At 40.8% G+C, this 13,971-nt stretch overlaps 1 protein-coding gene across 5 annotated transcripts in view; it reads left to right on the top strand.

Moving 5' to 3' along the window:
* Positions 1-13,971, top strand: part of DOCK4 (dedicator of cytokinesis 4) — a 434,135-nt gene that overhangs the window by 184,950 nt on the left and 235,214 nt on the right. For all 5 annotated transcript variants that reach the window (XR_012156797.1, XM_073328104.1, XM_073328103.1 and 2 more), the window contains exons 7-8: positions 3,444-3,528; positions 7,566-7,717. Coding sequence is in view for 4 of the 5 variants with exons in the window: in XM_073328104.1 (XP_073184205.1) it covers positions 3,444-3,528; positions 7,566-7,717 (237 nt within the window). In the remaining variant the exon portion in view is untranslated. The remainder of the gene's footprint in view (positions 1-3,443; positions 3,529-7,565; positions 7,718-13,971) is intronic.

Genomic DNA, 13,971 nt, shown 5'->3' with positions numbered 1-13,971 from the left:
TTTTTAGTTTTCTCTAAATGCCAGATTAACATGTAGTTTAAGACCTTAAATAGAAGTATAAAAATATTGAGAATGATACAAAAGTTGTGTAAAATACAGTGTTTGGTTTTAATGTTGTTAAAAAACATTGCATACAAAATACTAAGTCCAAGGAAAACTTAACCAGGCAACATTTTGGATAGCAACACTAGATCTACTTAATAGTTAGCACATGAATAAAATGAAAAACTTCACACAGTGGTCACAATTAAAAATTTCTGTGGTTTGAAAGAGATTAACATTTCTCATTTTAAGTACAAGGAATATTTTACAAACTGGAATAATCTTTTAAGTACAGCCAGTGTATGTGATTATAGATTGAGAATCCTTTTTACAGTACATCTTTTGCTAGTAGATACCAATATTCTGGTAAAACAGTGATTTTTTTTCTTGCCCCTATATATGAATTTTTAAAATGTAACAGAATAAGAACTCCCATTAGTTAGGCAAAAAAACTTTGATGGTACCCTTGGTGTGCCACAACTTTTCATTGCTATTTTTTTCCCTCTGTAAGGGAAACAGAACTCTGGAGCAGATTGGCTCTGTTGTCTGTCATAATGTGTACTCTAAAACCTCTTCCAGTGGATATTATTCTTAAGGAAACCAGCTGCTTTGGAGAGTGAATGTGTGTGTGTTTTCTTTTATTACCTTGAAAAAAGATATAAATGAGTAAAAGTGTTTGTCATATAAATTCTTTTATTTTCAGTTTTCCCCAATGTGCATGAAAACGGTTGCTATTCCCAACAGAGCCAGCACTGGATACTTTGAAACAAAATGTCATGGGACTGATTTGTAGGCAGTCAGGCCTACTAGTCGGAGTTCGAATGCCAGAGTCAAGGGGCAAGATAGGATCAAAACCAGGAACTATGGCTGAATATCAGAACCAAAGTCAGAGTCCAGATGCCAGAGCCAAGGGTCAAGTCAGAGCCAGGAATCAGAGCCAAGGGTCACAACTAGATTACCGGGAGTCAGGGAAGGCAGGAGCAGGGGTGATTCTGAGGCAGCAGAAAGACTGGGACAGGATGTGAACAAGACTGGGTGCAGGGCAGAGTCTATACTGGAGCTGTGGAGGAGATGATCAGGAGCAGAGCTTGGATAGACACGAGCACAGGAAGGCAGAGAATCCATGGGTGTGGTTGCTGAGCAGCCAGCAAGCTACTGCTGCAGCTGGGTTTAAGAACTGGCCTGCTAGCTTCCTCAGCCACTCAGGCAGGGCAGTCCATCAGGCAGGCGAGCCAGTTTGTTAGGGTTTCAGGAGTACTGAGCAGGCGCAGCTGCAGGGCCTTACTCCTGGCAGAAAGTGACAGTGTGTACTAGTAGGCTGGGCCCTTCCACAGCGATCATAATACACAAGGAGATTGGCATGGATGGAGTTCCAGACCGAAATGCAACAGGATGCACAATGTGGGTGACAGCAGAACAGGAATTACAAATACTGAGTGGTGTGTGAAGCAGTTTGTGTCAAGGAGTATTTTAAATGTGAAAAACCTGTAAAACAAAATAACTTTTTAATTCTTCCCTCCCCTAGTCCATTATCTTTCACCCTTTATTTTTGTTCTCATCATCCTTCCGCTCCCTTGTGTTCCATTTCCACGAGCCAAGTGTGACAAATTCATTTTTTTAAATTAGTTTTTTAAAATGCTTGCATCAAGCCCCAAATTTCACCACGGACCCACCATTAGACACTGCTAATAAGACTGCATGTCAGCTATCTGGCAAGGTTACATTGCCTTTTCCCATCTCAGTGAGAAGGAAGACTGGGAGACGGAGGAGAGAGAGCTTGTGCCCAGACATGCTGGAGCTTAGCCCCTCCTAGTGCCTTAAAGCCCACATGGGCTTGAGCCAAGCAGGGGATTGAGGAGCAAATAGGCACTAACACCATCCCACACACACACCATCTCTGCCCATCCTGGCTAATAGCCACTGATGGACCTATCCTCCATGAATCTATCTAGTTCTTTTTTGAACCGTGTTATAGTGTTGGCCTTCACAATATCCTCTGGCAAGGAGTTGCCCGGGTTGACTGTGTGTTGTGTGAAAAAATACTTCCTTTTGTTTTATTTTAAACCTGCTGCCTATTTATTTCATTTGGTGACCCATTCTTGTTGTTATGACAAGGAGTAAATAACACTTCCTTATTTCATTTCTCCTCACCAGTCATGATTTTATAGACCTCTATCATATCCCCCCTTAGTCGTCTCTTTTCAAGACAAAAAGTCTCAGTCTTATTCATCTCTCCACATATGGCAGCCGTTCTTTACCCCAATCATTTTTTGCCTTCTTCTGTACCTTTTCCAATTCCAATATATCTTTTTTGAGATGGGGTGACCACATCTGCATACATTATTCAAGATGTGGGCGTACCATGGATTTATATAGAGGCAATATGATATTTTCTGTCTTATTATCTATCCCTTTCTTAATGATTCCCAACACTGTTAGCTTTTTTGACTGCCACAGCATATTGAGCGGATGTTTTCAGAGAACTATCCACAATGATTCCATGTCCTGATTAAACACAGAAATCTCCAACAACTGTGCTGTAAGTTACTGAATTTGTAGGTGCATCTTCAACTATCAGAATCTTTGAGGAGCCCTATAACAAAAAAATTGTTAAAGAACTGTGTCCTAAGAATTTTATGCTAATCGGAGGGACACAGACCTGACTTACTTTGAATGTCACCTGTTCCTGCTTACATAAGAGATTTTCTTTTTCAAGAGTTGTCTAATATTTTAAAGTGCAGCTCTCCTGACTGTTTAAAATGTCATCACCTTAATTAAGCACATCTGCACCATGTGTGTATTCAATGTCTTAACTTCTTACATCAGTGACAAAAATAAGCTTCCGCTACATTTTACTTCTGTTAACTCAAGTTTGCTTCATTATTTAATAAAGGCCAGAAATTCAAGTGCAGTTGATAAAGTTGGGTCTATATAAAAAGGAGCTAATGCTTTCACATCTGCTGAATTTTTTTTTTTAACTGTCTCTTTGGGTTTCCATCTGACTTGACATTACAAATCACCTCAAAGTGTGCTATCTGCACAAGAGTCAGGCTGGAATATAAATTAACAATATTATGTAATACTAAAAGCTGTGATGGAACACATCCCAGTGTAAATGTTACACAGCAAAAAGGAGGGAGAAATTATCAATGGACTTATAATTAATTACGCACCTTCACACAATGACCTTTAAAATATATTAGTGGCCAGCTGGAATCCAGGCATGACACCAATTAACATGCACAGTATTAGACATGCTGTTTCCATCAAAATTCTAATATAGGGAGAAACAATGAGTTCAAAATATGCACAAGCAAATAAGGAAAGCTAGAGAGTCCTAAATATAATTTTTTCATGTGCTCTGGAATGTGTGCCCATTATTTCCATATTCTCCTTTTCAGGCAGTTGGGGCTAGACTTGGTTCCAAGAAAAGAATATGCTATGGTGGATCCTGACGAGATCAGTATTACAGAACTCTATAGGCTGGTAAGTAGATAGCAACTGTGCTTTCCGGGGGCACCCAGGGTTGTGAGAGCCCTTGCTACCACGTACCCTTAGCATGAGGAAGCCTTGTTTGTGCCTGCTGGGGTCAGCTTCCCAAATCCACTGGACATGGGCCACACAAGGACTCCCTCTAGGCCTATGCAGGCCCTGCTGTCACTCCACAGGTTAGCAATTGGCACACTCCGGCACTTGAGCCCTTCGAGTTTGTACCTGGAGCATCCAGCCCCTGGTCTACTGGACACTTGCAGTATTTACAGATTCACTGCTTCCAAAGAAGCAGTATGTGCCAGCTTACCAGTTCCACTTCAGATCACTGCCCAGTTATAAACATATCAAAGCACTTAGATATGTGTATAGTGAAATAAAGTGTAAGTTTATTTAACAAAACTAGAGATTCAAGTATTAGCAAATAGAAATATTGGAAACAAATGGTTACATAATAAATAAAATCATAACCTGCATTCTAGACTTAATTAACAAGATACTCTTGTGCAGGGATCAGCAATGTGTCCGTACACGGACACAAGTGTCCACTGTAAAAATTTTGAGGTCCGTGAAGGGCACTCATGGGCGGTTCCCCACAAGCAGCTCCCCGTCTTTGCTATTGCTGATGGAGGCGTGGCCAGGTGGCTCTGTGTGCTGCCTACGTTCCCCCTCCCCGAGTGTTGACTCCCAGTCCATTGGCGGGAACCGTGGCCAATGGGAGCTGCAGGAGCTGGAGCGGGGATATGGCGCTGCTTGAGGTAAGCTCTGGGAGCTGCTTGAGGTGAGCACTGCACAGAGCCTGCACAACCCCCACCGTCCCACCCAGCCCTGATCCCCCTCCTATCCTCCGAACCTCTTGGTCCCAACCTGGATCACGCTCCTACACCCCAAATGCCTCAGCCCTACCCCAGAGCCTTCACCCACAGCTGGAGCTCTCACCCCCCACACCCCAACACCCTGCCCCAACTTGGAGCCCCCTCCTGTACTCCAAACCCTTCAGTCCCAACCCAGAGCCCTCTCTTGCACCCCAAATCCCTCATCCCCAGACCCACAGAGAGCCTGCACCCCCAGCCAGAGCCCTCACCCCCCCACACACATCCCAACCCCTTGTTCCAGCCCAGAGTGCCCTCCTGCACCCTGAACCCCTCATTTCTGGCTGGCTGTGACCCTGTTTTCATGAGAAACACTCTGTCAGTTTGTCTCTGCCAAGGACTCTGTGTGTCCCCTGGCACTCCAAGAAAAAACACATTCCTTTGTTTTTATTCATAAACCAGACACCCCATCCCTCACTGTTTGTTTATTCCTGTAAATTTCCTCTCTTAGATTTCCCAATCTCTCATGCCTCATATGCAGTACGTATTGTGAGGCATATAATACAAAAATCCAGACAGGGAGATAGGTGTCCAATACCTACTGACTGAAAGGAACATTTCCAAGGTGTGTCTCTTCCTGGTGACTGCCTTAATTCCAGGACCTTAAGAACATAATTTTTAGTATAGATACATAACTCCTTAAATATTATCCGTATATACATTTCACAGAGATCATGATGACCAGTGGGCTACTGGCCCTCAGAAGAGATTTCACATTCCACCCTTTGGTGAACTATTACATAGATAGAAAAGGAGTACTTGTGGCACCTTAGAGACTAACCAATTTATTTGAGCATGAGCTTTCGTGAGCTACAGCTCACTTCTGAAGTGAGCTGTAGCTCACGAAAGCTCATGCTCAAATAAATTGGTTAGTCTCTAAGGTGCCACAAGTACTTGAAGTGAGCTGTAGCTCACGAAAGCTCATGCTCAAATAAATTGGTTAGTCTCTAAGGTGCCACAAGTACTCCTTTTCTTTTTGCGAATACAGACTAACACGGCTGTTACTCTGAAACCTGTTACGTAGATATCGCTCCCAGAGTATCCCGATAAAACCTGATGCACCCCCTATGTCCAATGACAGTTGGCATTAAGAGGTCCCTAGGTCACTGTATCTAATTATCTCTGAGTTCATTGTCTAATTCAGCTGACATTTCAATGGCAATTTTCACTCTTAGTTAATGCGTTCAAAATAAAAAATAATTCTAATGTCTGCATCAGTATCTTTCTATTGATAACATAATGGAATTTGTCTTGATATCAGAAATTTCTTTGGGGCTATTTTGATATGTCTGTAGTTATGAGAGATGCTTTCATTTGAGTTAAACTTTCCAATGACTCTGTGTGTGTGCGCGTGTGCTCCCCATGTTATGTGGATGTCCTATATCATCACTGAAACCATTACAATTCTGGAATGGTTCCATAAAAGCTTACTCATGAGTAAAATCATCTGAGATGCTTTCTTTAATACTGTAACTGGGCCCTTAGTTGCATTAGGCTATGCCAAGATTAATGGAATTGAAATAATATATCCATTGTATGAGTATTGTCACTCTTAATCATATTGGGTTATGGGGTCTCTTCAGCTAATATAATAACATGGATGTCAATAAAGCTATAAGAGACAACTCTCCTTTCGGCTTCTCAGGACACAGAAAGAACAAGAGTACTTGTGGCACCTTAGAGACTAACAAATTTATTTGAGCATAAGCTTTCGTGAGCTCACGAAAGCTTATGCTCAAATAAATTCTTTAGTCTCTAAGGTGCCACAAGTACTGTTTTCTTTTTGTGGATACCGACTAACATGGCTGCTACTCTGAAACCTGTCAGGACACAGAATGATCCATTTTATTTTATGGGAAATTATCATAATTATTTCTCAAGGGGCCTGATCTATACAAACTCCACTGAAGTGAACGGAAAGACTCCAATTGACTTCAGTAGGATTTGGATATGACCTATGGTAATGTTAAATTGCTGCAGTAATACAGATCAGAGTCTTATCTGCTTAAGTTTAAAAACTTTTTTTAAACTAAGTTTTACTCTTGTTAACGCAAATGTATTTCAATAATTAACATGGGCCATAGAATAAAGCACAAATGATAAGATTGGGCCCATATAAATGTGAGCTAGCATATTTACATTTGCTAATATTCTTGTTTTTTACTATATATTCTGATTGTCATTTGACTTGACATTACAGGTCACCTGTTTCATTGTGGTGTCAGTTCAGTATTTGGGTTACGTTTTGAAAACACTGGGTTGATCTTTCTCAAAGTTCAAAACTGTATGTAGTATTAGAGAATCATATTTGGACACTTAATATGAAATATTTTTCTAATTATGTGGAAAGGAAACTGTAATCAAGTGAAGAAAAATGAAAAATACAATTAAGTGGAAAAACGCTGAGTACTTCATAAGATTAGCTAAATTAGATAAGAGGAATAAAAGAAATAAAATTAGCTATTGCTAACATGGGCAATCTTACTAAAATTAGTGATTAGCTAAGAGACATAAATTTTAAAAATAAAAAAAGGAGAAAAGCAAAAGATGTTAGCTTACATTGAGGATTAAGTACTTTGGAAGTGTCAGCTTTTAAAATTAAATTTTTTCATCACAATGTAAGAGACCGAAATAGTGCTACTTGATTTTTTTTTTTCCAATCCTGGGTTCTGTTAAAATGGTCAAACTATAAACTGATAAATGAGGTTATTAAGGGAAAAAGCAACTCACCTACAGAGCAGTCTGGCACAGATTATACTATGTCAAAGTGAACCTTTTGGTTTTAGAATAATAACTACAAAGCAACTGTATAGTATATTTTAAGGAGCAATTCTTTAAACCAGATGTTGAATAAAGCTTGGGTACATACCTGCTTACGGTGGTTTTAGGTTCTGGTGGTTAGAAGAAGGAGCTGGAAGTTTAGAGGTTAATGGATTCTAACAGTCCCAACTGAGCCAGTGTGTAACCCTGATTAAGTCAAAATAGACAAAAATCAGTTGGCTCATTGCAGAACAGGTGCTACATCTAAAATGAGGGGTTTGGGATTAAGTAATTACCCCCACATTTAGAATGTTTAACTAGTACTATGTTTAATGTATTAGGCTTTTTTATAAATATTTAAACCTGCTGATACATGTGGTTGTTGTTGATGCCAATATGTAGATGGAGCATCGTCATCGAAAGAAAGACACTCCTGTGCCAGCAAGCAGCCACCATCTTTTTGTGCAGATGAAGAGTCTGATGTGTTCCAATCTGGGAGAGGAACTGGAAGTCATCTTCTCACTGTTTGATAGTAAAGAGAATCGACCAATTAGGTAATAACGTCAATTTTCAGAAGGACTTAGATTAGTGTGTTCCATTAATCTTACATGATGGAGGTAGTTGTGATACATTTAGGACTTGCCTACACAGTGTAGCAATGCTGAGTATGGGGGTCTGATTTCTAAAGAGCACTGATGTGTTACACATTAAATGGTCCATATAGACCCTGCTGATGTCAACTAAAGGTTCCCTAGTTCAGGGGTTCTTAACCTTTTTCTTTCTGAGGCCCCCCCACCATGCTATAAAAACTCAATGGCCCACCTATGTCACAATAACTGGATTTTTGCATATAAAAGCCAGGGCCGGCATTAGGGGGTAACAAGCAGGGCAATTGCTTAGGGCTCCATGCCACAGGGGCTCCTGCAAAGCTACATTGCTAAGGCTTTAGCTTCAGTCCCAGCTTTAGCTTCAGTGGCAGGGCTAAGGGCACTGGGCTTCAGCCCCATGTGGTGGGGCTTTGGCTTTCTCCTCTGGGTCCCAGCAAGTCTAATGCTGGCCCTACTTGGTGGACCCCCTGAAACCTGCTCGTGGCCCCCTCAGGGGGCCCCGGACCCCAGGTTGAGAACCACTGCCCTAGTTGATTCTCAGACTAATTAATGCACAACATGTTAGTGCAGTTTAGAAATCACAGCCCTGTAGTGTGCAGCACCCCACTCTGCAGACAAGCCCTTAGTTATACTTTCAGAAACAGGTATAGGATGGCCTTGATTATTAGAGGAGCATTAGTAACTTTGAAATACTATCCTAGTTTCAAATTAATTTCTTTTCTCCACCAAGTTCTTCACTTTTTTCAAATATTATTTTGCTTTTGTGTGAGAGGTTGGAGGTGTGTGCCTCCACGTGCACGTTTGCACATACAGTATTTACTTTGTAACGTGGGGGTCATTTTTAGCTGCTCCTTCTCTTCCAGCAGTCAGATTGCATCCATATTTTGCTGCCACTTCCTCCATAATGTTTCTAAGATCCATTTGCTTTATGTTCAGACTGCCAAAATTCTGTCCAGGCCCTTATCTCCTGTTTTGATTACTGTAACCTTCTGTGGACTCCTTAATAACCATGCCATCCCTTTCCAGTTTACACAAAATACAGCTTCTACTGTCATCCTCCTTTGTCATCACTGTGACAATATCTTCTTCCCCCTTCCACTTGCAAAACTGGCTTCTGTGGTTCTGTGGGGCTCATATTTTTTAATTCCCTGTGTTTTCTTTTTTAGTCACCTTTTGAATCTGGATCATCAGTATCACCAATGCTGGTAGTGGTGAGCCCCAGAAGACAGCAAGCTTGTGCTGTATGTTTCTCAGAAGGACACAAGAGAAGGGGATGGGGTGGGACAACACTGTTGTGTTGCGGGCAAGATGGGGAGGAGCAAGGGATGGGGGTAGAGCCATGGAAGTGTTGTACAGTGCTCACCCCCATCCTCTGCACTCATCTGGACAGGAGAGAAGATAATCAGGGGATAGGATCATGCTGCATTTTGTCCACACTCAATATACGTGAGCATAGGGAGGGGAGCCCAGTGTGGAAGAGTCTCAAGGGTCTGGTCTGATAGGAAGCGTGTCAAGGACTTTGGGAATGTGAATCATGAAAGGCTTCCTGCTCTCCTGGGTACAGACGGAGTGTAGGATGGAAGTGGGCAATGTCTTTCTGCAATGAAGGAATTTTGAGACCAGACTGCAGGGTAAACATATCTTAGGTAAGATGGCACAAAACCTCATGAAGAATTAAATAAGTCACTGGTATGGGATCATTAATAGGATAATAGTTGTTAGTAGCGTGAAAACAAATGGCTTTTATCTGTGAGAATCTTTTCATTCATGGCCGAGGGAATGTTTTGGATCAAGTGGAAATCATGACAGAATTTGACAAAATGACATCTGACCATTTTTGGTAGAAAAAGGGCAAGGAGATGTCTGCCTGCTATTTTGGAGGAAAACCACCCAGAATAAATTGATTCTTGTTGCTAGTGAGATCGCGCAAACATCCGTTACTAGGATCAAAACTGCTAGGTACTATTATGTAATCCTAGACGGCACATCTGACATTAGTCACCTAAAACAGTTCACTGTCATATTGAGAATTGTGGCCACCTGTGAGTAGGAGGCATCAAGGAATATTTTCTGGAATTCATTCCAGTGAATGGCAGAACATGTGAAGGGTTAATTGAGAGAGAGCTTCAGAACTTGAAGGAACATAATGTGGACATTTAGGATGGCTGAAGGCAAGGGTGTGGCAATAGTAGTATGAAATGCAAGAAACTGAAATGCTTTTATGTGAGCATGCACAACTTCTAGAGTTATCAGTAACCCACGTGCCTGCCATGATCTGAACCAGGTTGTTATTGACAGTCCATTCCTCAGAAATTGTGGAGTTGCTATTTAGAGTAGCTTTACAATCTCTGTGCTTTCTCATCACCTCACTGGCAAATCTTAAAGCATGTTGCCATGATTCCAAAATAGCGTGGTGGGAAAGCAGGATAAACTCTGTGAAAGCAGTTTCCTATGTATTGAAGCGTTTTTTGAGATGCACTACTAACGAATGCTGAAAATATTGAAACCAGTAGAGCATGAACTCCTTGTAGATGTTGCCAAACTGGTAAATGAAGTATCAGTCCTACGCAATGTTCCCTCTAATTTTTTTCCTTCCATGTGCGGAATGAATTTTGTTATGTGCACCGATATCGAGGTAATGTGCAGATGTGTGCCACCAGTAGAAACAAAAAACCTAGATGAAATGTATATTTTTAAAAAGTTACCAATAGGGATAATTACTCCAGCCAGGACAGGTTAGTTATTTTAGAACTCACTACTCAAAGAATTAGATTTAAGTATAAGAGAGAAATAAAAATTATGAAATGCATAGACCAGTCAAAACACTAAAATAACACACTTTGAAAGAATAAAATTACAGAGAATATATGTGAATTGCAGGAAGTACCAAGAAGCAACAACAACAATAATACAAGTATGTGTTGGGAGGTGAGTGTGAAAGACTGTGTGTGTGTGTGTGTGTGTGTGTGTGAGAGAGAGAGAGAGACACACACACAGAGACTGTATGTGTGTGAGACAGTGTGTGTGCACTAGTTGCTGGAGAAGTCTATGAGAGATGGTGCATTGTCTCTTTAAGGCACTCACTCACCAGGCTCGTTCAGACTGCAGCAGCTCTCCTGCTCCTGAGCCTTGTCTCCCCCCCCCCACCTCCTGGCTCTGCAGAGATGGGATACATCGGTGGGGGGGACACCCTGACATCAGCACCCCCCACCCTCTGTACAGCAAGCAGGCGGGGACCAGGAGCAGCTGGCCAGGGGCTCCAAGGCAGAGGGCAGAAGCAACATGGATGCAAGGCAGCAGAGGGAGGGGCACCTGAACACACGGATGTGCGCAGTTCTGCTAATGAAGTGTGTGGCGGTTGATTCACTCCTGGGCAGCTGCGCAACCATGCAGCTTATAGGGAACACAGGTCCTACACATTCATTATGTGCATAGAAGAATGGTATGATGTGCTTGTTGACCCGAACCATGTCTGCAAGATATTTCAGAATGCTTCAACTAAGGTGTCTGTCTAATTCAGGCTTCTTTGTGCAAGTCGTGATGAGTTAGAGAAAAAACAGTGGAATCAATTCTGATCAACCACCTGCTGATACCGCTAAGGTAGTTAAGGAACTAGATTTATCATTTTAATTCCTTGAAATAAGTAAGAAAAGATCTTTGATTAGGAATGGCAGGATGAGAACGTGCACGATCCAGAACTCTAATTCAAAGTGGATTTCTTCAACAATTTGCTGGGTACAGCATTAGCCTCACTTGTGTGTATAGCTATTTTCTGAGTTCCAACAAAAATGTGGATTTTTCCATTACATCACATGCAGTAATCTTTCAGAAAATATACTGAGAGTAAAGTACAGAGCTCTGAAAATGAAATACCAGTAGACAAAACAAATAATCATTCTTATGAAGAAGGGTTGCAAAGTCTTGCTGAAATGATACAGACCTCACCTTGATCATCAGTTTTCTTGTGAAGAATAGACTGCAGCAGGCTTGTTTTCACACCTGTGGTGCACTGCATGTTTTTGCATTTCTGCCTGTTAATGTAGCTTCTGTAGAATGAAACTTGACAAACTTAAAATGGTCAGGACATATTTGAGGGCTTAAGTGAGCCAATAAAGACTCTCGCGATTTGACAGTGAAAGCAGTACAACATAAACTTTCCAGAAACCTTACCTATAATAGCTAAAGGAATTTGTACCTAAAAACGGTAAGAGATCCACTGGACAACTGAAGACTATGGCGCTCCGTGTGTACATAAATGTCTGTCATACAGATCGGTTTGCAACACATCCGTTATACATTTGTTGCTGTTTTGCTAGGGCTGTGGAGTTATTTTTGTTTTTTAAATTGTATCAAAACTCAGGATTTGCTATTTTGATGACCAGTACAACTTAAAATAATTAAGTGACAGCTGTGTGGAAATAGCAAAAGCCCTGTGAAACTGGAGTGGGTAACAGCTGTAGAGATGTGCTTTTTGTCACAGCTGAAAACACTTCTGTAAATATTCCTTAAGACAAAACACCAAACTATTTGAGCTGTTTGAGAAATTATGTTCATAGCTGTGCAAATGGCAGTACTTGCAGGGCTTTGCTGCTTATCGAGTTGAAAGACATTAAAGACATTAGTGGAATTAAACTGTATTATAACAGCTACTTCCTGATAAATGGACTCTCCATTTGTTCATAATAGGGGGTGTGTGTGTGTGTGTGTGTGTGTGTGTGTGGATTTGGTAGGAAGAGAAGATGCTTTCTGCTGTAAATAAATAATTCAGTGGGACTGTATGAAGGAAGAATCCCCATCATTTTTATATTAGGTGGGTAAGGATAGTGTCTTAGCCACTACTACCCTCCAGAAAGCATTAGAACCACGTGATCTGTACAATGGAATGAAAACTACAGATGCAGAGCACGGATGCCTTCTCTGTGAAAAACAAAGCTATATGCTGGCATATTTTTCTTGTTAGTAGCAGCCTGTGCACCTTGTGTTAACTAGCTGATGCTCGTTAATCAATTTCAGAGTAATGAGTAAATATTTAATTGGATTTTGAAAAAAATACAATTTTATACAAATTGTAAGTAAATAATTATAGCGAGGCATTGGTTGGTAGTTGTTTATTCATACAAATGTGAATATGTAATGATAGTAAAGTTGAGAAAACATTTTAATTACTTTCTTTTTTAAACATCAGCAGATTTTAAGTATCATTTTACTCAAATGTAAAGTAAGCCCTTTACTCATATGAATAGTCTGAATGAATGATTACAGGGGATTACTTGTTGAAGTGTAAGTCTTTTGCAGATTGGGACTTATTACTCCAAAGTTGTGAGTTCAGTAAACTTGGTAGTAATAAATAATACATTAACAAAGTACACTGATCTGTTATCAGAGACATGATCTGCGCTAATCTCTTAAGTATGAAGTGCATGTGGAGGGAAAATAGAAAAGAAATGGGTGTACTAATGGCAGTATATAGACTATAACAGGGTTCAAAAAAGAACAAGGTAAATTCATGGAGCAGAGGTCCATCAATGGCTATTGGCCAGGATGGGCATAGATGGTATTCCTAGCCTCTGTTTGCCAGAAGCTGGGAATGGGCGACAGGGGATGGATCACTTGATGATTACCTGTTCTGCTCATTCCCTCTGAAGCGCCTGGCATTGGCCATTGTAGGAAGACAGGATACTGGGCTAAATGGACCTTTGGTCTGACTCAGTGTGGCTGTTCTTATGTTCAGTTTCATTCCCCGACTCTTTTGTCATTCATGCAGCACCCAGCTCCCTTTCATGTGGTTTGCAATAGGTCTGTATTTTTTAAAGTTTGTGTTTTTTCTCATAACCTCAAGATTTGACAGACTGTATGTAATTGAAATACCAGTTTAAAAAAGTAGTCAGAGAAAATTAATACCTTTAATGTTTAACAGAAGGAGTTTGCTCTTTTTCTATGGAACACTTGATTTTTTTATAAAATATTTTCTCCACACAAAATGTAGAAAATGTTATAACAGAAGTTTCATTTACCCATACTTTATGAGTAAATTTGATTAAAGGACATTCATTGGGCTAGATTCTGGTCTGTGGCAGTGATTTGCTGAGCACAACAAGGATGGGTGGGAATTTAGGGAGTTGATTACTACTCCTCACTTCTCTGCCCTGCTGCAGCCTGGAGTTGCTTAGAGCAGCCTCTAGTCTGCAATCTTCCAGGCT

The sequence above is a fragment of the Lepidochelys kempii genome, chromosome 1 (genome assembly GCF_965140265.1).
Source record: "Lepidochelys kempii isolate rLepKem1 chromosome 1, rLepKem1.hap2, whole genome shotgun sequence".
Taxonomy (NCBI): domain Eukaryota; kingdom Metazoa; phylum Chordata; order Testudines; family Cheloniidae; genus Lepidochelys; species Lepidochelys kempii.
Note: the sequence above shows the minus strand (reverse complement) of the source record. Positions and strands in the feature narration are given on the sequence as shown.